The sequence below is a fragment of the Vombatus ursinus genome, unplaced genomic scaffold (genome assembly GCF_900497805.2).
Source record: "Vombatus ursinus unplaced genomic scaffold, bare-nosed wombat genome assembly UNPS02014807.1, whole genome shotgun sequence".
NCBI classification, from domain to species: Eukaryota; Metazoa; Chordata; class Mammalia; order Diprotodontia; family Vombatidae; genus Vombatus; species Vombatus ursinus.
In genome coordinates this window covers 63,204,657-63,230,720 of record NW_020954585.1, presented here as the reverse complement: position 1 = coordinate 63,230,720, position 26,064 = coordinate 63,204,657, and the positions used below count along the sequence as shown (strand labels likewise).

At 40.5% G+C, this 26,064-nt stretch overlaps 1 protein-coding gene across 1 annotated transcript in view; it reads left to right on the top strand.

Annotated features, from left to right (window-relative positions):
• Nucleotides 1–14,638, top strand: part of LOC114052337 (transmembrane channel-like protein 5) — an 82,294-nt gene extending 67,656 nt beyond the window's left edge. Inside the window, exons 20-22 of the mRNA XM_027874889.1 lie at nucleotides 4,764–4,829; nucleotides 11,205–11,247; nucleotides 14,448–14,638. Of these exons, the coding sequence (XP_027730690.1) occupies nucleotides 4,764–4,829; nucleotides 11,205–11,247; nucleotides 14,448–14,542 (204 nt within the window). The 3' untranslated portion in view covers nucleotides 14,543–14,638. The remainder of the gene's footprint in view (nucleotides 1–4,763; nucleotides 4,830–11,204; nucleotides 11,248–14,447) is intronic.
• The last annotated feature ends 11,426 nt before the right edge of the window (nucleotides 14,639–26,064 follow it).

The following is a 26,064-nucleotide window of genomic DNA, read 5'->3' as shown; positions in this document are numbered from 1 at the left end:
TTTATGTGAGCCTTCAGTGGGCCTTCAAATATGGAAAACATTGAAAACTATTATCTCTCTTGCTTCTAAGAAATTGGCATTAAGAAAAATTTCAGAAATTATGTCCCCATCACTATCCTTTTGTGAATCTACAGATTTGTCATGCACATATCAAGAAGGACATAGTGGATAGAGCAGCAGCCCTTAAGTCAGGAGGACCTGAGTTCAAATCCAGCCTTAGACCAAACACTTGACACTTACTAGCTGTGTGACCCTCGGCAAGTCACTTACTCCCAATTGCCTAAAAAAAAAAAAAAAGAAAGAGAAAAGAAGGACATGGAGGACTACCAGTTGGGACCAATCAGCTTTTGTGAAGAAGGGAGATCATAAGATCACAGAGCTAAGGCTAAAAGATATCTCAGAAGCCATTTGGTACAACCCCTTCATTTTACAGATGAAGAAACTAAAGCCTAAAGAAATTAAGTGAATTGCCCAACGTCATGCAGATATTAAGCAAGAGAGGAGGAATTTGAACCCAGGTCCTCTGATTCCAGATTCAGAGGTTGTTCCACAACACTAGACTAAAAATGGCTGCCCAATCACAGTGATTACAAAAGAAATGCAAAGACTACCCAGACCTTCCAGGCTGTGTTTGTGCATTATAAAAAGGCCTTGTAAAGCAGCAACCCTCAAAACTACTTGGTACTGGCTAAGAAATAGAATGGTAGATCTGTGGAATAGGTTAAGTATGCAAGACACAACAGTCAATGACTATACTAATCTACTGTTTGATAAGTCCAAAGTAAGGAGAGAACTATGTAAAAGCTCTGTATAAATGGGATATACTGATGAAAGCAGCACCAGATGCATCGATGAAAGAATTATCATGGAACTTCAAAAAAATCAATATCCATAAAGGGCTTTTGCAAGAAGATGAGATATCCTGAAATTGATCTGTGGCTACTTTGGAGCCATTGTCCTAGCCCCTGGATTACAAAAGTGAAACCAATGTTGTTGGCAACAGCTCATTTGCTTTTTGTAGATGACTGTGTTTTGTTCAACAATTTTGTCACACGTCATAAAAAAAGTCCAAACATAAAGCTGAAAATTCCAGAGGATTTAAGTCAAGAAGCACTTATTAAGTACTTGCTGTGTACCAGACACTTTACTAAGCACTGAGAATACAAATATAAGCTAAAAGACAACCCCTGAACTCAAGGAGCTTACATTCTAATGGAGGAAGACAATACATAAAAGGAAGCTGAAAAGGGGGTGTAGGTGGAGGGAAGGTAGTTAGGGGGAGGTGGTAGACAAAGTCCAGAAAGTCAGGAGTGGAGTCTGGAGAGACATGAGGATGTGACTGGTCTGAGTATTTTGCTTAAAAGGAAGGTTCAAGGAGGAACCAGACAATCAGAGGAAAAAGCTATGAGGAGGAGTTTAAGTCCAGTATGAGATGTCCAGAAGTGGAGTGAACTTCCAAGGTGCGGAAACTTCTTTAGCATGCTAGAGAAAGTCCCAAGTTTTAAAAAAAGACTTTCTATAAGACAAAGGGGATTTTGCAACAAAAACTGACTGCAAGGCATGGTGTGTGTGGATGATTGAGTAGATAACACAGCAAATCAACCTTATTCTCAAACTTTGACACAACAATTGACTTGAATGGAGAGTATGTCAAAAGACAAAAAATGAATTGGGTTAATGTCTACATAAGACTAATAAGATGCCCATGAAGAGCAAGGCAGAAATGTTCAAGATCCCAGCACTAGCTGCAGCAATTTACACATTGGAATGTTGGTCCACAATAAGGAATGAAGGGCAGAATATTGCTGTGGTTTTTACACAAGGCAAGAAGGGTGTGCAGAAACTCTCAGAGAATCACATGACGAATTAAAAATTCTTGATAATGTCTGTCAAGTAGCTGAGGATCAGGAGATAGTTTGTGCTATGATGACAAACTCAGGAATGTAAGAATGGTAAACAAACAATAGACTACCCAACTTACAAACTAAATTCCAAAGGACTCCAACAGACAGAAAGGAAGCCAAAAACTTTGTAAAATAAATTAAGCTTTTGATTCTTTGGACAAAAACGGGGGGAAATGGGAACAAAAAAAATGGGAAGACCGTAAGCTCATTCATTCAAGAGTGTGGTTAGGTCTGTACTCTGATCATGTTGAGAAACCATGTATCTGAAAATAAAACAATGAAACTTTGTGTTAGTGATATATAATCCAATATATTAACAAACCTTACCTGTTTTCAAGGTTTAACAGTGTATCAAGATCACTGAGCCCTGTAACTGAGGTGCCCCTGATATACACACCTTGGAATTGGGTGCTTTTTGTTACAAAATAAATAGAAGAAATGGTCTTAAAAATTCAACTGCTTAATATAGTAGAGGCAGCCATGCAATAGTGGATAGAAACCTGGCCTGCTAATCTAAGGGGTCCAGTCCAAGTCCCCGGTTAGGGTCAACTACTGACTTCATGTCCTTGGGCAAGTCACTTAACCTTTCATTGCCCCCAGGCAAATTTCTAAGACTAGAAATTGTAGAGAAAGTGCCAGGCTGCACCGGTAGATGATGTTTCTCACCCTGTGCTCCCTATACCAATGAAATCATGGGTCCAGTCAAAAAAAAAATGTAGGAGAGGATACCAACACATATCAGAGATGTGAAAAACATAAATATCTGTTCATTCATTTAGTAATAACCCACATTTGTATGGTGTTTTAAAGTTTGCAAAGAGTTTTGTATAAGTGATCTTTAATCCTCACCACAACTCAGAGAGGCAGCCTGGCATAGTGTATGGACCTGAGTTCTAATCTCACCTCAAACACTTAACAGTTGTATGACTTCTCTGAGCCTCAGTTTCCTTATTTGTAAAATTGTGATAATAATAGTACCTATTTCGCAGAACAGTTGGGAGGATGAAATGGGATAACATGTGTAAAGGACCCTTAAAACCTCAAAGAGCTATATAAATATTAACTGGCATTAAGTGACTTCCTCAGCATCACACAGCTATTAAGTGTCAGAAGCAAAATTTTAGCCTGGATGCTCTTGACTCAGCTTAGCATTCTATCCACCACCCCATGCTGGCATTGTATGTGTCATAACAGGAGCACTGAGGTGAGAGTTAGATTTGAGCTCCAGTCCCAGCTCTGTCAGCTGTGAGACCTAGGACAAGAGCCTTCCCACAGAGCTGTGTAATCAAGTATCAAAGATTACAGAAGACTAATGAAAGTATTTTGTAAACTAAAAAAGACCATACAAAGGGATTTTGTACAGGATTCATATTATTCCTACTGCCCAAATGGGACTGATTTCTGAAAGTTCCCCAAGGGTAGGGATTTTCTAAACATGTTGCATTGAATGCTTATTCCGTATTGAATGACTATAGTGATATGAAAGAAGAACCAGTTTTATCCTCAGCTTGAGGGTTTCTGAGGAGGCCCCAATATGCATTTTCCCCACCATGTCTGTTCCTGAATGTCCACAATGAGCTAAACTAAGAAGAGTCCCAAATATCAGGATTTTGGTCATTAATTATGTCTCACTTCTTTTAAGTGTTTCAATTTTATTTTCTCCTTTTCCCTCTTTCCCATTCCCTGAAAAGAAATTTTTTATTTTCCTTTTCCTACTTTATCTTTCTTTTCACTTCTCCTCCTGTCTCCCTCTCTTCCTTTTAGCTCTATTACCCTTTCTCCTCTTTCTCTCTTTTATCATTTTGGCTTCCATCTTTTTTCCCTTAGTTCCCCTTTTCTTTCTCTTTTTTCCCATCTGTTCATCTTGCCCCCTCTCCATAACCACATCTCCTGCCTTTCCCTTAAAACCATCAATGACATTCTGGATTAAGGAGGTAGCTAAAAACAATACTGAGTACTTTGTAAGCCTGCCACCATAATGTAGTCTGTAAAAGAATGGAATGATCCTAAAGCCTGACTGAAATCTCTCAGCAACCCTGAGTCACTTAAAAGTACAAGGCCCTTCAAGCAATTTCACCTATCAGAATATTAAAATTGTAAAAATTTAGAGTCCATGACCAGATTCTGACTCCGTTTAGAATCAGTGTTGGGGATTAGGAGAAGGGGCAGGACATTTCCCAGTCTTTCTAGTTAGATTCCTCCCCCTCTCTGGGCCAATATATAAAAAGCGTGGGTGAAAATTGACTCTAAGATATTTTAAGCATTTTGTAGTTATTTTGAGTGGGACTTTCCTTTCTATTATTTCCTCTTGGATTTTGTTATTTGCTATGTAGAAATGCTATTGATTTTTATGAGTTTGTTTTATATGGTGCTACTCTTCTGAATCAACTGTCTCACTTTTTTTTGCAGATTCTCTAGAATTTTCTAAGTAAACCATCATTTCATCCTCAGATAAATCTAATTTTGCCTTCTTTTTGCCTGTTTATGCCTTCACATATCTTTTATTATCACAAGACAATAACTCCATACCTCCTTTCCTTCTTTGCAAAGGCAGGGGACTATGGCTAAACAATATTGCCTATGGTGTCGGACTGGGTTGCTGTGTTTAATTTAGCTTTTTTGTTCACTTTTTTGTTTCTCTTTCTCTTTCTTCTTTGTTTTGAGGATGGCTCCCTAGGTAAAAAAGGGGAAGGGGTATGATGATACAAAAACAAAAATATCAATGAAATTACTTCTTAAAAGTCAAGGACTTAAAATCATGTTCAACATTATTCCCACAAAATAAATCAGAATGAGTATTAAAAGTAATTTTAATGGCAGGTGACTTGGGTTTTGATGTGACTTTTCGGCTCTCTTTAGATGGAGTCTAGGAACAACCTGGATACGCCGATAGATCTGTCAAGAAGAAGCAGAACCTCTCTCAGGGTAAGATATTTGCCCCCAGTCACAGAGCAAGGTTCCAGGTTGTGTTACTTGGGTTCTAATATGAATATTCTTCTATCTGTAAGGGGAACCTAGGAAAGGCCTGGATAGGTCATCAGCAGATCTGACAAGCAGAAACAGAATTTCTCTTAGGGTAAGAGGCCGAATGGACAAAGTTAAGGCATTGTACCTACCTCTCACCTCTTAAAAGAGGGTCCAGAGGCAGCCTAGCAGTGCATTGAATAGAGTGACCACTCTGGAGTCAAAGACCTGAATTCAAATTTAACCTTAGATATTAAGTAGCTGTGTGGTCCTAGGCAAATCACTTAACCTCTGTTTGCCTCAGTTTCCTCATTTGTAAAGTGGGGATATTAATAGCACCTAACCTTGAAGGGATTGTTTGTGAAGAACAAATGAGATAATAAATGTAAAGTGTTTAGCACAGTGCCTACCACATAGTAAGTGCTATATAAATGTTAGCTATTTTTTATAATTATTGTTATTATTATAAGAGATCATTATATCTAAATAGAGCTCATAGGTTTCTGCATGGCTTGGGAGGAGCCCACAAACTCACAGAGAATGCTGTTTCCCAACATTATACTGTGAAAAATTAAATATACTTATCCAAGAGGGTTAATTCTTTTTTTAATTATATTTTTATTCTGAACTTAACAAACACCAAATAAAATGGATATATCAGAACAGAATGAGATGATTACACTTGAAACTAGAGGACTAGGAGCAATGAGTGGAAGTTATAGAGAGGAAAATTTGCTTGTACTGTAAAGAGAAACTCACTAGTAATCAAAGCTATACAAAGTGCAATGGATTGCTTTGGGATTTAGGAAGTCAGGAAGAGAGGAAAGGAAGAAAGGAAGGAAAAAAGGGAGGGAGGGAAGAAAGCAAGGAAGGTAGAGAGAGAGGGAGGAAGGAAGCAAGGAAAGAAGGGAAGGAGGGATGAAGAAAGGAAGAAAAGAAGGAAGATAGAGAGAGGAGGGAAAGAAAGGAAGGAAAGAAGTGTTTATTAAGGGCCTACTATGTGTTAGGCACTGTGAGGTAGGTCTATTATGATCCCCACTTTACAGTTGAAGAAATGAAGGTAGACAGAAGTTAAATGATTTATACAGGGTCACAATAGCTAGTGTCTGAATCTGGATTTGAACCCAGGTCTTCCTGGCTTCAGGCTCAGTGCTCTATCCATTGAGGTTACCTAGCTGCAAATAAGTTCCCCCTCACTTGATGTGTTAAAACCAAAGGCTGGATGACTACTTATGGATGTGGTCAAGGGGACTCCTTGGCTAGATAGCCTTTGAGGTCCCTTTCCACTCAAAAGTTTTGAATGTTAAAATCTCTTGCCCTAAGTTACAAAGCAAGTAAGTGCTGGGGCTGTTGCATTAGGTGACACGCTAGTTTCTCCAGTTTGAATGCGACTTTATTCCTCCTTACAGAGAGATCCAGCGATAGACCTAGATTGGCTGGCAGATATAACAGACAGAAGCCAGATTTCTGTTAGGGTAAGATGCTTTCCTAAAGTCACAGAGCAAGTCAGCAGTGCAGCTGCTTCTTGGGTGGGTGACTGAAGGGTTACTTCAGTACTAACACGAAGTTTCTCATTTCTGTAGAACTCTAGAATGACTGGACAGTTAGTATTACCAAGAAATAACAGTTCTCTTAGGGTAACATACTTAATTAAAGCCATAGCACAGTTAAAGGACATGGCCAGCTTGAAAGCCCAGCCATATTCACTCCTGATTCATTCTGATCCATCATTCAGTGTGTGAACTTTGGGGAGTTTGGTACAGGTACTAGATACAGTCAACTTGGTATGATGTCTTATGACAAAAGTAGATTGGGTGATGTGAACCCCAATTTATTTATTACAGTCTGTTCTAAGAAAGAGACAAACAAGATTAGGGTGCATGTGTACATGGTTTAATTCTCTCGAGCTAGCTTGACATGCATTGCATTGGAGTTACAGTCCAAAACTGGGCTCCCCTAAGGAGGCCATGTCAGAACTGGCTTAATTTGGGATTTTGGGGTACATAGTTATATGCCCTTAGAAAGAGTAGGTGTTCCCAAGGGATGCCAATCAACCATGATTGGTCAACATACTGGGATTAAAATTAATAAAAATATTAAAATGAAGGTCTTTGAGTACATGACCCAGGTCACTCAATCTTGGTCAACAGGGTTGTTATCACCCACCATCTGGGCAAAAGAAATACCGCCCCCAGTCTTGGGAATCTGTCTCCACCTGAACCTACGTAGGATAAAATCAATTCAGTCCTGGGTTTGGAGTCTGACCAAGATAAGAATATTTAGTGCAATGTTATTATCAGAAATGTCCTTCTGAAGAACTTTGGACAAAAGGCTGCAGTAGGGGGGAGGGTGTGGAGGGAACTCTGAGTTTCCAAGACACAGATTACCTAGAGAAATCATTTTTCACATTCCTCCATCTGATTCTAATGAGAGGTGTGGCCTTCTCAATGAATCACTGATTGATATCGTCAATACTTCATCAAGGGGTTTTGGGGACTTATAACAATATGGGAGAAGGGAGGGAGAAATTGATTGACACATTGACAAATCAAGGGAGCAGTCCCCTTAGTAAGTGAATAGCATAGGGAAAAAAGTGAACAATAAATTGTCCATTTAAGGGCTGAGAAGTCTCTTCTGGGAGGGATATCATCTGATGAAGTTTTCTGGTCTGAGTACTGTTCAAGCAGTGCCCAGCAGACTGTCTTCTTGTAGAGATCCTCTTTCTTGTGTTCACTCTCCTACAAGATTGATCTTAACACAATTTTAAATTACCTTGCCATAATCAGGTCAAATAATAGAAGTTAACTCAACCCTTATGTCTCTATTATTATAAAATAAGAATTGGAACCTTGGCCAATTGTTATGTTTAAGAAACTCAAATAAAAAACATGAAAATTAGAACCCAGTTTTTATATTTCACATTCATTTAAAATTAGAACCCAGTTTTTAGTTTTATTCTTCACATTCATTGACCCATCAGGAGGATGAGATTCCACTAAGGAATTAATAATAGAACACTTTTATAAAAAGATGGACTCCAATACATACATAATACATGGACTGATAAATTTTAAAACAGTACATAACAATAAAACAATTCCAACTGCTGGTCATGTTCAAATAAATAACCCCTAATTAAAGTGGATGCTTTGTTTAAGGCATTTACAAGATAGACCACAAGCCATTCTTTTTTTTTTTTAACATTACTTAATTGTAACAAACTGAGACAGGTAAGATATTAACTAAGTAACAGAATAATACCCTGGTTTTACAAGCCCTTGGCCTAATTATCTCCATACCGTTATGAGGAATTAAAGGACCCTAACTTACACAGGAATATACTAGTAACAGATGTCAAGGCTAAATACTTAATTCTAAAGTTCTAGGCCAAATAGCTCAATCTTATACTTGCATCTTACTATAATAACCTCAGGTGTTCCAGCATCAATCTATTATTTAACATTTAATAATGTGCTTATAAAACTTTTGATTATAGGAAAAAAGCAATAATTAATCATTAAATACAAGAGAAAAATATTCATTTTTCACATGACTCTGTTTAGAAGGTCAGGGAAGAGGGAAATCCACTTCCACAGAGTCAAAGGTTGGGTATGTTGAGGGGAATTCCCATGAGTCTTAGAAATATCCAAGACTTATGGAGCAGGAAGCAACAGGTTAAGCTAGCAGGTCCATTCAAGCACACATTGACCACCAGAAACAGGTTGGACAGGGGAAGATGATGTGTCCTTCTTAGGTGGCAAGTGGCACTAGAGTTTTGTCCATGACTGAGGAGAATTATATGGAGGATAGAATGGGGTCCAGGCCATCTCCTTTCTCCCCCAAACCCTTAGTCCAGGCAGTTAGGCATGACTGAGGGAAGAATAGAGAAGGTACCTAAGGGGCACAGGGCCTCGACTCTGATATGCCAATTTGGATACCCTCAGGTAGCAAAGAAAGATCCTAATTGCAAAGGGACTGGGGCTCTTTTGACCCCATACAGGGTACTCCAGAGTAGGTGGGTCAAGGGCCATTATAGTCCTCCACTTGCTAAGAATATATTGGCCTTCATGTTATAATAGGAATGCAAAAGTTACTAAAAGCATGTTTCCTTCAAGGAATCCTGTAATTTCTTTAAAAGACAAAAGGGATTAGGACTTTAGACCAATTCACCCCAAATTAATGAAATGTTACTGCATCATTCTTGTGCTGGTTATTCCTGCCTTTACGATACAATATATTCATCTGCTTTATCTCTTCTCAGGGATTTCTAGGTATAAAACTTGTATTTACTGGAGAGGGGTACAAAAGACAGAGATGATAGTTCCAATGAATTACAGTTTAAGTAGAAAAGACCAACTCAATAAGTCAGTTAACATCTGTTTAGCAGCAACTATATGCTAAGCCATAGGAATGTGAAGAAAGACAAAGATTGTCCCTGCTCTGGAGGAGCTCAATCTAATAAGGGAGAATATACACAAATAACTATCACATACAAACACGTGATATTATACAATACTATACATATATTTTATGCATTTCTCAAGTGACTAATCCAAGGCCTCATAGAGTCGCTCATTTCTTTTCCCTTGAGAATCTATAGATGAAATGCTAAGTCAGATATCATAGGGGAGAATATTCTAGGCAAGACTTGATTCAGGCCAATCTAGTTGTTCTGGTTTGGAATTGAAACATAATGATACATTCATAAACTATATGGCCATCATCCTGAGAAGCAACTCCTATAGAAAAGGGGCCAGCCATCCCTTCCAGCTTCCAATTAACTGCTACTCACGGGACAAGTGAGCCAACAGGGCCCCTTGCAGTAGACTAACAAGGCAGCATATGCCAGGCAAGTCAAACTACCACTACTACCTTGACTACCATCTCCCTTCAGAAGCCAAGAGCTTTGAGATTAGCAGTGTCTCACTGCCCATTAGACTTGTTTTCAGCCCAGTCCCCATAGCCATCTTTGAGGGTAGAAATCATTGTGGAGAAAGGGCTCAATTTCCCTATCACCACCAGCAACAGCTGCTGACCAGCTGCCACCAATAGGCATAAAAGAGCAAGAGCCCTAAGGATAATCTCATCTCCCAGATCAACCTCACAGATCCTATCCTTATCCTGGGAAGCAATTCCTTTGGAAAAGGGGACAGCCATCCCCACCAACTATCAACCAACTGCAACTCACAGGGTAGGCAAGTCCAATTAACTTTAAGCATCAAGATATCAAGAGGGAAAGACAGGAGGCAATATGTGCCAGACAGGTCAAATCATCACCACCATCACCATCACTATCATCATCACCATCACCATCTCCCATCTGATCCTAATGAAGTCAGTTTAGGACTTTGAACTCAAGAGCTTTTGAAATAGTAATGCTTCGAGCCCAGTGCTGGGGCATCACGTTAATTGTAACATCAAATTCCTTCCCACACTACTATCATCTGTCTTCCTAAGGAGCTAGAAAATCATCATTCTGCCAACTATGACAAATATTGTAGACTAGATTCATACTAATGAATGCAAATGAAAGGTCTGGGTATATCAAGATTTAATCATTGAAACAGATAATTTTTTAAAAATTTTAAATCCTCTTTTACTAAAAACAAACACTCAGCAATGATAATACACTGACAAGTATGGCTCTTCATATCCTTGCACATGGGGACAAAACCAGGTTGATAACAACAGACTGCACAGGAAGGAAAATTTCAAAAAACTCATATAGGATTTATGAAAAAGTGGACCTCAGTATATTTAACACCATTTTGGATGTCATAACTAAGGGTTACAAATGTCCTTTAAATCATTAATACAGCCTAGTCAGCCACTTCTAGGTTTTAAACTGGCCTGGACATAATATTAAAGTAACATCCAAAGACCACCTAGCCTGAGGCCTACTTTCTGGACCTTGTCTTTAGTTTGATTGCTGTCAATTAGGCTTTCTCAATGTGGGAGTGTGATTTCAGGCTCATTTAGCCCCACTTAGGCTGTCAGGTTATCTGAAAAATGGTAATAATAATATTTATGCTGTCTACCTCACAAAGTTATTATATAAATATGAGCTGTTACTTTTAATAGTACAAGACTACTGAGTTCTCTTATCAGTGTAATAGGAACTATCAAATTATGGTCCCTGAGATGTTTGGAAGATTTTTACGATAATGTCCTCTCCTTACTGAATCTTTTTTTTTGGGGGGGGGGGGGTTGGGCAGTGAAAATAACACTTAAGAAGTAGTGAATATAAATAATGCACCAGGAGGAAGGGGCTAAGCTCTCCTCTTCTCCACAAAACTGATAATATTGTGACTTCCTTATTTTTTATTCTCTCTTCAGAATCAAAATTCTGTGTTTATGGAAGAACATTACTTTAACCATGGTGAGTAATTGAATTACCAGACTGTCATAAATAAGGGATTAGCTAGATACTTCCAAGGACAAGTATGAGTTGTGTGTGACTCTAGGGCATAGGAGAAAGTCACATGATCTTTCTAGACTTCAGTTTCTTCAGTAAAATGAGGGGGTTAAACTAGATGACTTCTGAGGTCCCTTATGGAAGGAAGCAAGGTGGCACAGTGGATGGAATGCTGGGCCTGAAGTCAGGAAGACTCATCTTTATGAATTCAAATCTGGCCCTCAGACACTTAGTAGCTGTGTGACCCTGGGAAGTCACTTAACCCTGTTTGTCTCAGTTTTCTCTTCCGCAAAATGAACTGGAGAAGGAAATGGCAAACCATTCCAGTGTCTTTGCCAAGAAAACCCCAAATGAGGTCACAAAGAATCAAATGTGATTGAAACTAATGAACAACAACTACATCGAGGTCCCTTCCAGCTATAAATTTATAATTTTCTTTCCTTTGCCTCATTTCTTTGGGATGGTACCACGTGTGAATTTCAAGTGACCAATGGTTGGTTCTAGGAGCCAAGGAAGGGAGTTTTTATTTTTCATTTTCAAGGGCAGAAAAATAGGAGAAAAGGTAGGCCCAAGAAATGGTTCAAGTCTAGATGGTCAAATCCTTGGGTTTCAGTTCAGAGTTGATGGCTTCACCTAGACTTTCTCATCAGCCTTTTGTCTTAGTCCTTATTGTTATGAGTGATAGATTAATGTTGTTTTTACTTAGTACCTATCAAATTGACAAAAATGATAAAAACTTGGAAACAGTACTGAGAGGATTATGGGAAGAATTGTTCTAGTTTTTCTGGAAAACAATTTGTAATTATGGAAGACACTGGACTGTTAGTAACCTTTGGTCCTAGCCCTTCCACTACTGGGCATAAGCCCCAAGGAGATCAGTGACAGAAATATAGGGATAGGTATGGTCACTGGACTTATGATTTCAATGGTATAGGGAAGTACCAAATGAAGAAGCTCCCTCTACCAATGTAGGTCAGCACCTTCTCTATAACTTATAGTCTTAGAATTGTATAAAGCACTGAGACATTAGGAGATGTGCCCAGGGTCATGTAGCCAGTATATGCTAGGCGCAAGACTTTAAATTAGATCTCCCTGGCTTCAAGGCTAGCTCTCTATCCGCTATACTATGCTGCCTCGGGGGAAAAAAAAAAGGCGGTATACATCTCATAGTCCTGAAATAAATTAAATTCATTAATGGAGGGAAAAAGGCATCTTTAATTGAAATAATTAGGGTCATCAGCATACGACCCTGGGTCAACCATATCTGAGTATGTGCGTGTCCAACAAGAAAACTTATAGAAAAGGTTTTTATACTTTTAGGAGGAAAGAAGGGGAGGGGGAGTGTCATATTGGGAGAAAGGCCTGGTCATGGGGCATTTAGCAATCTGGAATAAGAAAACATACCTCATCCTGGTTGTTTTACCCTTTATGTCTATAGTGAGTCTAACTCACCATAAATCTTAATAAGGCAGGGACATTGGTTAGCTGTGGCTAGCCTAAGCTAGTCTGTTTATAGAGATATGTAGTTCCCTAGTGTGGAGCCTAGTTGAGAGTAAGTAACCTCAAGAGGAGGCATGCAGTGGCTTGCCTAGGTTTGTTCAAAGAGAGGGGCTTTCTTATAGTCAATATGAACTTTTGACAGAGAAGTGAATATTACATTCTTGTCACATCCATACAAACAAATAAATTTTCATAGCAGCACTTTTTGAGGTAGAAAAAAAAACTTGGAAGAAAATAGGTACTCGTCTATTGGAGACTGGCTGAACAAATTATGGTTATTAATATGATGGAGTTTTATTATACCACAATAAATAAAAATATGAGAAATGTAGAGAAACACGGAGAGATTTGTATAAGGTGACACTGAGTAAAGAAAGAGAACACTATATACAATGATTACAAAAACATAAACGATAGTACTAAAAAGCAGTTGAACTCTGATGAATGAATGGCTTTGGTTCTGGATAACTAAACAGGAAGTGAAGAGATTTACCTTTTTGCCCCTTTTCAAAAGAAATTTGGCTCCTTTGTTTACAATTCCCCGAAAAACCTTAAAACATTTAGATTCTCTCTTTGAAATCTTATTCAAATGCGCTTTCCTTCCTGGCCCCAAAAAGAACCTGGCTTCTGTTTGTCCCTCTTTATCTCCATTTGAAAGCAAACTTCTCCCCTTTCAGCTCCCTTCATTATCTATTCTCATTGTTTATTACCTTCTAAAAGGACCCAACCAACCCCACCCTCCCTTCCTCTGGCCACCCTTAATCCTAGCTAGGCACCACGAGGTCCAGGACCCAGGAGTTCTGTTCATCCCAGCTTACTTACTTACTTACTTCAGCCACTCCCATTCAGATCTCCTTAGACCCCTCCTCAGACCCCTCCTCCTGTCACTCCAAACTGCTTGGCCACTCCTAACTGCTTGGCCACTCCTAGACCCCTCCCCCAGTCTTTCTGTACTTAAGACTCATCTTTGCCCCATTCTGACGCTGAGCTGTTCTCAAGCCTAGAGGCTGAACCTCATGCCCCCTCGTCCTCACAGGTGTCATGTGGCCTATCCACCCCAGCCCCCACTCAGACACTGAGCTTTGTTCATGCCCAAGAGGCTGAGACTGCCTCATGCTCACCTGGCTTGACCACCTTAGCCCCCAGCCCGCATTCAGATGCTGAGAACCTCTCACATCCAGAAGCTGAGATTCTCAAGCCTGCTTATGAGCATTACCTGACCACCTTAGCCCCCATTTAGATCACTGATGTTTGGGTTCCTTGGAAGTCTGGCCTATATGCTTCATTTTTAATAAACTTTTTCTCTGGCTGGAAGAAGATCTGGGTTGAATTCATTCAGGCAGATCTGGCTTTTTCCCACGATCTTGGGGTGCCTCTGTGCATCTAGGAGCACCCCAAAACCCCCCACCTCTTCAGAAGCACACTTCCTCTCAGTCTAGCACTCAAGATCATTTCTGGCAAGAGCCATCAGAAATGGATCGAATCACAATGTCAGACATTGCCCTAGTGTTCATTGGCTTTCCTTAAATGTTTTTCTTTGTTACTATTTACATAGTGGGGAAGGGAGAAGCAATTTAGGAAAAACAAGTGTGATGCAAAAGCAAAAGGCAGCAATGAAACTTTAAAAAAGAAAAAAAAATTCATGGTACTTTTGTTAAACCCAGATACAAGACAACACACTGGAATAACAGATGAAGATTCTTCTGAAGACTTAAGGCTTGCCATGATGGCTAGACAACAGTCAATAATGGAAAGATGAGGGAAGTATAAAAATGTTTACAATTCACACCCTGGGCTTCCTGCCTGAAGAAGGATATCAACCACTTGCTGGAAGTATACATGTCAGAAAGCTGGGATTGTCAGCAATGAAAATACCAAATTAAAATTGGAAAGTTCTATGCAGTTTCTTCTGACTCTTTGTTCACTTTTAACTGAGACAATGCATGTTTTTTGTTTTCTAATAAAGACTATTGTCATATTTAAGCTTGCACTTTAGAACAAATGATAAAACAACTTGGAAATTATATATCTGGGCCTCAAAATGTCAGTGGGAACTGTTAACCTGAATTTTAATGAAAACAGTCAATACAACAAAATGGAAGTCTTTAATTGTGGCAAGTGAGTTGCAGCCCAGGGAATCACACAGCAAGTGCTGGGGTACCCCAGGAGGAGGGCTGGGAACAGGGTTTTATAAACCCTAAGGCAGGTACTAAGGAAGAGAGAATGACTAGGCTGCTGGTGAGACAGGTTAGGTATCTCAGTTTCACCAGGTACGTTGTTTTGCATAACAAGCAAAAGTCCATAAAGAAAGCTTGGGAGTCTTGGAATGTGGGAGAGTTTGGGAGATTTACAAAATAATCAGAACCCCAGTCAATTCATTGGCCAGGGAACCAAAACCAGGTCAGGTCCAGTTAGTTCTCAGTCAAAGTATATGTATACAATTATCAATTATTGGTCCTTGGAAGGCCCAATTCTTGTCTCTCCTTCCAGGGAAAGTAATTCCCTGCCCCTACTCCCACCCCCAACACACACACACAAATATACCAATCAGGCCTCCTGTGGCCTAGGCACAGGAGGCACTACAGCAAAAGTAAATCTGGGGGGCAGATAAATGGCACAGTGGATAGAGCACTGGTCCTGGAGTCAGGAGTGTTAGCTCTATCACGAATTCCATGAAGCCATTGTTAAATCAGGAAGAAACTTTATTAATGACCTGGGAAGGTGGGTCTTCCCACATGTGTGAGTAAGCATGTGAGAGTGATGGGGTTGGGATCTGGGCTCCAGAAAGGAAAAACCCCGGAATTTCCCACATGGCCAAATCTCTGGCTTTCACCTGAGGTTATAATCCCATCAACTGGCCTTTCAATTGATCTCCCCTCCCAATTGGTGTCTACACCCAATCCATTGTCTTACCTCCCTATGGCCCCTGGCCATTTCCCATAATTAATCCTAGCTAGGCTCCATTGTCCAGGTCCCAGGAGTTCTGTTCACCCCAGTTTACTGGCCACTCCTAGGTCCCTCCCACAGTCTTTCTGTATATAAGATCCACCTCATCTCCATTAAAATGCTGGGATTCTTATAATCTAGCCAATAGTTTACTCCTTAAGAGTCTGCCCAATATGATGGATGTTCTAATAAACATTGTCTTTGGCTGAAAGAAGGCTTGGGTCAAATTCCTTTGGGCAGGACCCGTGTGTTGTGATTTTGGGGTCCCAGGACCCCTAAACCCCTAAACTGCATCAAGAGCACATATGTGGATACATGCACACCTTTTTATTCCCTATTCCCCATTTGACTTTCCCATTTCCCCATTGGCTAGGTACTATAGAAGTTACAGCCTATCCAAAGCACCTAATTTTCCCATGTGAGTCTCTACCCCTAATTACATCTCCCACTCCCCACAATTTGGCCACCCTGACCCTTATTTGGGTATGCTCACATCCCTTCTGCTTGGGATACAGATATGTTAATCTATACCTAAACTCAGAACCAGTTTTTGCTGGTCTGTCCATTCACCCACCAAATCCACTTTATGGCTTTCCTTTGTTCAACTTCCACCTAGCCCCCAGACTGCACTCCTGTGGAAATGAAAACCAGCCATTTCCCACACTCCCTCCCAGTCCAAACTGACTCCAATGCTGTCACGTAGGTTCAACACCTGATTGAGTGATATGCAGAAGCAACATCCCCCACCACATTTTCCACAAGGAAGACCTGAGTTCAAATCCAGTCTCAGACCAGACAATTGATGCTAGCTATGTGACCCTGGGCTAATCACTTAATCCCAATTGCCTTGCCAATAAAAAAAATGTAAGTCTGGGTCCTCATGGAGTTTACATTCTGAAAGGGGAAAGAACATAGTATGTCTATAGGCAATACACAACAAATACAAAGTAAGCTTGTGGGAGAAGACACCAGCAGCTAGAAAAGTAGGAGGGGACCTGAAGAGGCCTCATGCAGAAAGTGACACCAGTCTCATCTCTTCTCTAGCCTTTGGGAATGGTGTCTCTTCTTCCCACAGAGGGTAAATTATGTCTTTTCTTTCCAAGGTGCTGAAACAGAAATATAATACCCACTCCATGCCCATTCAATTAAGATGAAGTCCAAGACATTCAAGGGCATTACAAAGGTCAGCAAATTGGAAAGGTAGCTCAGATTTATGGAAAATGTTATCTACATTAATCATGTACAACTGTCCAACTGGGCATTCATCTCAATAAGGTGGTTGGTATAAAGCTAACACTGGGCAAAGATTGAAAAAATAATCTTTGAGAACAAAACCATATCTCACATGACAAAATAATAATAACAATAATAATGTTGAGGTTCAGAGGCACCCCAAAACGTTGTCTTAAAAGAATTTGCTCAGGTTATCTCCAAATCAAGTAAAGGCATTTATTCCTGGTAACAACACACCAAGCAGGCTCCTATTTCCTTAAGGGAGATGTGGCTTCAGGTGACACCAGATTAAGGGAGAAGCCCCCTAACCATGAGGGCTTCTTATAGAGGAAAATCTGCCCTGGGTAGGGAGATGAGGTAACCAGGGACACTTAGGCAAAGAGGCTGGGCTAGTTCAGAGTTTAGAGTATTAGCTATGCAAATCATTATTCCATTGTTCAGCCCTAGGAACAGAGGAGCCCAAGGGCCTCAATTAGTTTTGGTATTTCTTTGATTTCTTTGACCAATCTACTTGAATCTCATTGTCTCCTAAAGTGGCTTTAAGTGGTACTTGAGATAATGAACTTCTCATTGACCAGTCTATTTGAATCTCTCTCAATAATAACTACCACTTATTTAGTGCCTACTATGTACCAGTGTGATAGATGATTAATTGGACCTCTATTTTATTCCAATCAGTATTAATCAGTTTGATATGAATGATAGGGATGGTGATCATAAGTTCTGTTATATTAGGCCCCAGAGCTATAAACTGCAGATTGTAAAATTCACTTGCTTAATCATAGAAAGCTAACTACAGGACCTCTACCTTTATTTTTCCTTGTTATGGTAACCAAGCCCAGCATGTGGGAAGTGACTCAATTACATGGAAAGTCCCCCAACTATTTTTGTTTCCCCTCTCTCCCTTGTCATCCCTCTAATGCCCAACATGGGGAGATGACCATGAGCACTTGACCAAACAAGTGGCCTTGGTTGCTGGCTTAAAGCCTACCTTTCTACCAGCCCATAGGTGTACTCATGAGGACCTCTGGAAAGGTTTGTCAAGGTCTGCTCATTTATCTGTTGGTCAACCAATGGGAAATTCACGACAATGCAGGTCCAAATCACAACACACAGGTCTTGCCCAAATGAATTCAACCCAAGCCAAAGACAAAGTTTATTAGAACATCAATGGGGGGAAGGAGTGAGATTTAAAGAATCCATCTTATTAGCCAGACTCTTAAGGAATCTAAGCATTTGTATTGCTAATGCAAGTGGGCCAGATCTTTAAAATCTGAGCACCTTAATGGAGGTCAGATAGACCTTATATACAGAAAGACTGTGGGAGGGATCTAGGAGTGGCTAAGTGGTTTGGGGTGATTGGAGGAGGGGTCTAAGGAGGATCTAGATGGAAGTGGCCAGTAAGCTGGGGTGACTGTGAGGTAACAGAATGCCAGGGATCTGGACCACATGGCCAAGGGAGAATGGAGCCTAAATAGGACTAAGGGTGGGAAGTGGGGGTGATGGGGTTGAGATCTGGACCCCAAAAAGGAAAAACACTAGACTTACCCTTGGCCACATGGTCCAGGTCCCTGACATTCTACTACCTCACAGTCCCTAAAGACTACTTGACCCCTCCTAGATTCCCTCCCATAGTCTTTCTGTATATAAGGTCCTTTTGTCTCTATTAAGGTGCTCAGATTCTTAAAATCTAGCCAATAGCTCACTAATGTTCAGACTCCTTAAGAGTCTACCCAATATGACACATGTTCTAATAAACCTTGTCTTTGACTGAAAGAAGGCTTGGGTTGAATTCTTTTGGGCAGGACCCACATGTTGTGATTTCAGGGTCTCATCACCCCTAAACCTCAACATTTTGGTCGCCCATATGGGGAAACTGCCTAACCCCAAGTTCTTCTCCAGTCAAGACTGGAAGGTATGTAAACCCCCTACCCACCTTTCTTTATCTGTAGTTGGGGTCCCTCTCCAGGCACCAAGGCTTGGAGGTGCTTTTCAGGCAGACAGTTACAAGGTTGTCTTGCACTTGGCCTGACACTCTCAGGCTCTTGGTCTGCTGGTTTGTTTTGAGGCCATGAACCTGGGTACACCTTCCACAGCATAGAGGACATGGATGGACACCTTATCTGGAAGTGTACGCCCAATTCTGTCAATTCTCTCTGCGCTAGAGAATTGGGAAAACTGTAGGTGCTTTTTTTGGTTCCCTGAGGCTTACTTACTCCTTCTCTCTACACCCCTGAATCCTCCTTCATGGAGGTTACAGGGAAAAGTTAGAACAACTAAAAACATCTTAGCAGATCTTGGAGGTTTTGTGATCATTAAGGAATGTTTCAAAACTCTGTACAACCTTCCCTTGAGTCAAGAGGGTATCTGTTAACCCCTCTCATAGGAGAAGAGAGTTTCACCCTTTCCCCCTCACCTTTGATTTTGCCCTTCCCCACCTACGGAAAGGAAGGAGGAAGGAGGGCAGCAGCTACAAAGTGGGCCCCACTGGCAATGGCCTTGGGCCCTGGGGCAACCCTTGCCTGGAAGCATCACCCAGGTTCAGCACACCCTGCTCAAGGTAAAGAAGCTAGCCTCCAAACTTGGGTAAGCATGCTCTTTTTAAAGTTGTAGTTTTAACTATTAATGATGAAATATTGATTCTCTGTATAATTTGGAAATGCATTTAACAAAACTGAAGTCACCTGATTGGTAACGGGTTTGTTTCAAGTTTCAAATTGGTGAACTTTTTGTATCAGTTATGTCAAGCAACTTTTTTATAATTTGGTTACCGTTAAAATAATTTGGCTATTGTTGGTTATTGTTTTACTGTGCAAACTTGCCAAAAAGCAAGTTTTATCTTGCTGAGAATTTGCAAGTATACAGAAATAATCTCTAACGATTGGCTTTTTACACCAGGACAAATTTAAATTTGAGGTGTAAATCCTGGAAAAGTTTTTCCTAAGCTGTGATTAGTGAAACTTGCTGTTTGAGGTAAAAGCTCATGGGATTTTATTTTGAGTTGTCTGATGGATCAGATAATCAATAATCTACCATCTGAGAGAAATACCGTAAGATACTCAGAGAATGTGATACTGGTGGGAAATCAGCATCAGGAAAAGCTGAGAGGACAATTTTAGCCTCAGTCTAAGATGGAATCCTCCTGGCTCAGTTTCCCCATTATGTTCCTTTGAAAAGAAATGTCACCCACCTGGCTATTCCTGAGTCTGGCTATGAGGTGGATTTAATACTGCATGGTTGGAAAATGGAATTATCTGAATCCAAACAGAGCTAAGGATGTTTTATCCTGTCATATCTGGGTCCTGCAGTCTTTTCTGTCAGATTTGTGTCTTCCAGACTACAGGCCATTCACCTACAGTTGGTAGCAAACAGCAGGTACCAGCCAATGTCCCCTCATCGTTCCCTGGATGCAGCCTGTGCTCGGTTCCAGTCAACCTCCTCTTTGGGACCCCCTTGAGGTAGAGACAGCTCTATGCTCCTTGCCAGCAGGAAGTAGTTTCAATTCTTTTGGGCAGGACCCACGTGTTGTGATTTTGGGGTCCCAGCACCCCTAAGCCCCTAAACAATGGAGGGCTAGGCTAAATTAAAGGTAACTGAGAATTGGGAGATTGGGCATAGCTAATAATGAAAGGCCAGTTGATAGGATTATAGCCTCAAGCAAATGCCAGAGATTTGGCCATGTGGGAAAATCCAGGACTTTTCTTTTTTGGGGTCCAGATCCCAAAGATGTGATCTTTTCATTTTAGGAGTTCAGATCCCATCCCCATCACAATGACATTCTGTAACTTTGGTCTGCTCCACCTGTATTGTTTGGGTATCATGCAATGTAAAACTAAGGCCCTGGAAGAAGGGGGCATTTCAGAGCATGAGGAAGATCTAAGGTCTACTTCATTAGAGGGGACTATCCGCCCTTTAATAAAGTGTCATTGGCTCAGAGCTGTGCTTCAGTTTCTTTTATTATAGGTTGGACAATTTTGAACTCCACACCAGTCATTGTTTGTTAAACACTTTACAAAGATCTCATTTGATCCTCACAACCATGGGAAATAGGCGCTATTATTGTTGAGGTGTAGACATTAGGAGTGCTAGGACCCCAAAATCATAACAAACAGGTCCTGCATGAAAGTATTAGAACCAAGCCTTCTTTCAGCCAAAGACAAGGTTTACTAGAACAACCATCATATTGGGCAGACTCTTAAGGAATCTAAGCATTTGTATCGCTAGTGCCAGCGGGCCAGATCTTAAGAATCTGAGCATTTGGCTAGATTTTAAGAATCTGAGCACCTAAATGAAGACTAGATGGACTTTATATACAGAAAGACTGTGGGAGGGATCTAGGAGTGGCCAAGTAGTTTGAGGTAACTGCAGGAGGGTCTAAGGAAGATCTGGATGAGAGTAGACAAGTAAGCTGGGGTGACTGTGAGGTAACACAACGCCTGGGACCTGAACCACATGGCCAAGGGAGAATGGAGTCTACAGAGGATTAAGGGTGGTAAGTGGAGGGGCCTTCAGGAGGTAATAGACAATGGAGGGCTAGGTAACAGAATTGGGAGATTGGGTATAGGTGACGATGAAATTGGTAGGATTATAGCCTCAGGTGATTGCCAGAGATTTGGCCATGTGGGAAAGTCCAGGGTTTTTCTTTTTTGGGGTCCAGATCCCATCCTCATCACTATGATCTCCATTTTACTAATGAAGAAACTGAGGCGAAGTGACTTTCCCAGTGTAATACAACTATCATCTGTGGTAGGTGGAATTTGAACTCAGGTCTTCCAGACTGTAAGCTCATCTCTAAATAAAAGATGAAAAAGGCAACAAACTATTGAGAAAATGCAAGACTACGGCTATAATTAAATTGTTTGGATGAAATAACAACAAAAAAGGTGGTGCCACAGACAGGCAGTGAGAATTAGAGAATTAGAGGACAGCTAGGTGGCGCAGTGGATAGAGCTCTGGCCTTGGAGTCAGGAGGATCTGAGTTCAAATCTTGCCTCAGACACTTGACACTTCATAGTTGTGTGACTTTGGGCAAGTCACTTAACCCTGGTTGCCTCACCAAAAAAACAAAAACAAACAAAAATAAAACCATATATATGGGGCAGCTAGGTGGCACAGTGGATAGAGCTCTGGCCTTGGAGTCAAGAGGATCTGAGTTCAAATCTGAACTCAGACACTTGACAATTACTAGCTGTGTGACTTCAGGCAAGTCACTTAACCCTGATTGCCTCACTTGAAAAAAAAAAAAGAGAGAGAATTAGAGGATAAAAATACGAACCTTGACTTGTGATCCAAAGCACATTCTGGGTTAAGTGGATTTCCATAGGCTACAAACTGAAGTGCTGATGACTTTTAAATAAAAAATACCCCAGTCTTGTAGCCTGGGGATTCAGGTGCAAATATTGGTGATAAGATGTGTGATCTCTTTGATGGAGTTTATCAGTAAACAAACATTTATTAAGTGTTCCATAGGTGCCAGGCCCTATGCTTGAAATCCAGGAATAGAAATACAAACAAGAAGAAAGACAGCCCCGGCCCTCAAAGAGCTTACATTCTAACGGAGAAGACAACATATTAAAGGAATCTGAAAAAGGGAAGTAGAGAAGGAATCCAGGGTGGGGGCATGGTGGAGAAAATTGGGAAAAGAAAAGATTGTTAGCCTAGGGCCCCTCCTCAAATGAAGGTTCCAGGAGGTGCCATCCCAATCTGAGGGAAGGGCCCCAGGGTCAGCAGGTACTTCTGAAGTATAAATTTCAGGACAAACAAGTGACCTCTCCAGGATAAAGACATTTCTGGAGCATGTGGAGAAGTTCTGAGGAGAATAGATAGCCCGGTGGGAAACGAGGAGGAGGGTTGGGAACAAGACCAGAAAACAGTTTTGTAGTTTTTCTATCATAAATGTTTTGAGTGCTGGCAATGCTGTGCTAACAGCAGGAGCTTTAATGTTTGTTGGCTCTACTAACACTAAAGCTAAATGGGGTTGCATTGACTTGCCCCTTTTATTACTACCCTTTCATACCAAACTAGGTGCCGTGAAAGCTGATAATAATAACACTTAATAATTCATTCCTAAGAAGCAGCCTGGCAGTGAATAGAGTCCAAAAGATCTGGGTTCAAGTCCTGTCCCTAATGTACTTTATTTGTGGGCCCTCAAGCAAACTAAAACTAAAAGTTGCAGTTGTCACTGTTTTGTATTGACTTAACAGAACTATGGACAACACAAACACAAAGGTTTCCAGAATGAACGAAGCAAACACGGTGGTTTTCTTTTTTTAAAAAGTTAATTAATTTTTAGCTTTCAACATTCATTTTTATAAGATTTTAAGTTCTAAATTTTCTCCCCCTTCCTCCACTCCTCCCTCCTCAACATGACATGCATCTTGCTATACATATACATTTATATTAAACATTTCCACATTATTCATATTGTAAAGAAGAATAAGAACCAAAGGGAAAAACCATGAGAAAGGAAAAAAAAAGACAGAGAGAAAAAAGCATGCTTCTGCATTCAGACTTCATAGTTCTTTCTCTGGATATGGATAGCATTTTCTATCACGAGTCTTTTGAAATTGTCTTAGATCACTGCATTGCTGAAAAGAGCTAAGTCTATCAAAGTTGGTCATCACCACAATGTTGCTGTTACAGTATACAGTACTCTCCTGGTTCTACTCACTTTACTCAGCATCAGTTCATGTACGTCTTTCCAGGTTTTTCTGAAATCCACTTGCTGATTATTTCTTATGGAACAATAGTGTTCCATTACATTCATATACCACAACTTGTTCAGCCATTCCCCAACTGATGGACACCCCCTCAATTTCCAATTCTTGGCTGTTGAGGTTTAGGGGTGCTGGGACCCCAAAATAGCGACACACAGGTCCTGCCCAAATGAATATTATCCAACCTTCTTTCAGGCAAAGACAAGGTTTATCAGAACACAAAGATCAAGGGTTGGTGAGATTTTAAGAATCTGCCATATTGGCCAGACTCTTAAGGAATCTAACATTTATATGGCTAATGCAAGTGGGCCAGATTGAATCTGAGCCATTGGCCAGATCTTAAAAATCTACACCTTAATGGCGGCCATGATGGGTCTTATACACAGAAAGACTGTGGGAGGGATTTAGGAGTGGCCAAGTAGTCTGGGGTGACTGAGAGGTATGAACCCCAAGAATCCCACAAACCCCAATTTGAAAACAGAGTCTACACTAAGAGAGAAATGAAATCAGGGTGCATGTGTCCATGGTTTAATTTCTCTCAATCTGGCTTAACATGCATTGCATGGGAATTCAGTCTAAACTGGGGCCCCTTACGGGGGCCAGTTCAGAACTGGCTTGAATTGGGGTTTTTGGGGGTACAGGTTATATGTCCTTTGAAAAGTTGGTGTTCCCAAGGGATGCCAATCAACTCTGGGAGGTGGGCTATATTTAAATGAAGGTCTTTCACTATGTGACCCAGGTCACTCAGGCCTAGTCAAAGAGATATCAATCAACACTCAGTTCTTTATAAATTTTAGAAATGAAGCCTTTATCAGAGACACTGGCTGTAAAAATTATTTCCCAGCTTTCTGCTTCCCTTCTAATCTTGGTTGCATTGGCTTTGTTTGTGCAAAAGCCTTTCAATTTAATGTAATCAAAATTATCCATTTTGCATTTCATAATGTTCTCTATCTACATGGTCATAAATTTCTCCATTCTCCATAGATCTGACAGGTAAGCTATTCCTTGCTCTCCTAACTTGCTTACAGTATCACCCTTTATATGGAAATTATGTACCCATTTCGACCCTATCTTGGTATACTTTTTCTGTGCTGCATCACTTCATATAAATCAAAATACCTTTGCCTTAATTTTTTTCATTCCATTTGATTTTTTTTTCTTTTGGTCTAGACTTGTCGTTTTATCATTGTCAAAGTCTCCAAATCAAGAAGATTCCTTCTACCCACAAGGATCTTTATTGATGGTGCAACTTTCAGTTTTGATTGCCAGGGGCACTGAGTTTAAGTGACTTGTACAAGATCAGGCCGCTAGAGTGTGAGCAGGAAGAAAATGAACCCTGATTTTTCAGTAACTATAGAATAGCCAGTAGGCTGGCTATTCTAATACATCAATGTGTGACCCTTTCAGACATCATTTTTAGGCTAGAGAAAAAGAGATCTCTGAGCCTTTGCACCTGAACTTTCTCACCTTCAGAAGTAATTGAATGGTCTTATAGATTGCCTCCAAAACTTTCCTCTATTCACTCAATTGCATAGAGTGATAGAAAAAACTTAACAGCTTAAAAAAACTAGGGAACTCTTCACTCCAGAGCTTTTTGGTCATTATTGGACAAATGGCCACTGTCTTGTTGTGACCTAGGCTACAGAGATGAAAATTTAAGTTAGGGTAAGGTATCTCACCAAGAGAGCTCAGCCTTGAACCACAAAGGCAGCCAGGTGGTACATTGGGCCTGGAAATAGAAGACCTGAGTTCAAATCCAATCTCAGACATTTACCGGCTATGTGACCATGGGCAAGTCATTTAACCTCACTTTGCCTCAGTTTCCTTATCTATAAAATGGGAACAATAATACCTACAAAACCTACCTCCCAGGATTATTTTGAGGATCAAATGAAATAGTTACGAAGTGCTTAGCATAGTGCCTGGCACATAGTAGGCATTATATAAATGTTAGCTATCACCATTCTGATTAAGAAGGGCAATTAAAAGGCTAAATCTGTTTTCCCACCTCCTGTCAGCTGAGGCCTTAAGGGAATATAACTCGACAGACTGATGGTCCTAAGCTTAGAGTCTGCTCATTCTGATCTCAATTTGGATATTCCCATTACAACCTATCTAGACATTTGCCCATGTCCTCTCAAACAGGAAGTTCAGGGGATCTACCTAATCTGCTGAAGGGCCTTCTTTGATTTCTCCTGACATCAGGAGACCAGTGAAGTACTCTCTCTTGCTCATCTTTTTCCAATCAAGCACTTTATTTGTAACATCCTGGACTCTACTTCTTCAGTTCTGTGATGTGTTGCAGTGTGTGCACACTCAACATGCACTTGTCTATTGTCCTTTGTGTAATACTGTTTTCCAGAGATTGTTGGATCCTATGCCTCAC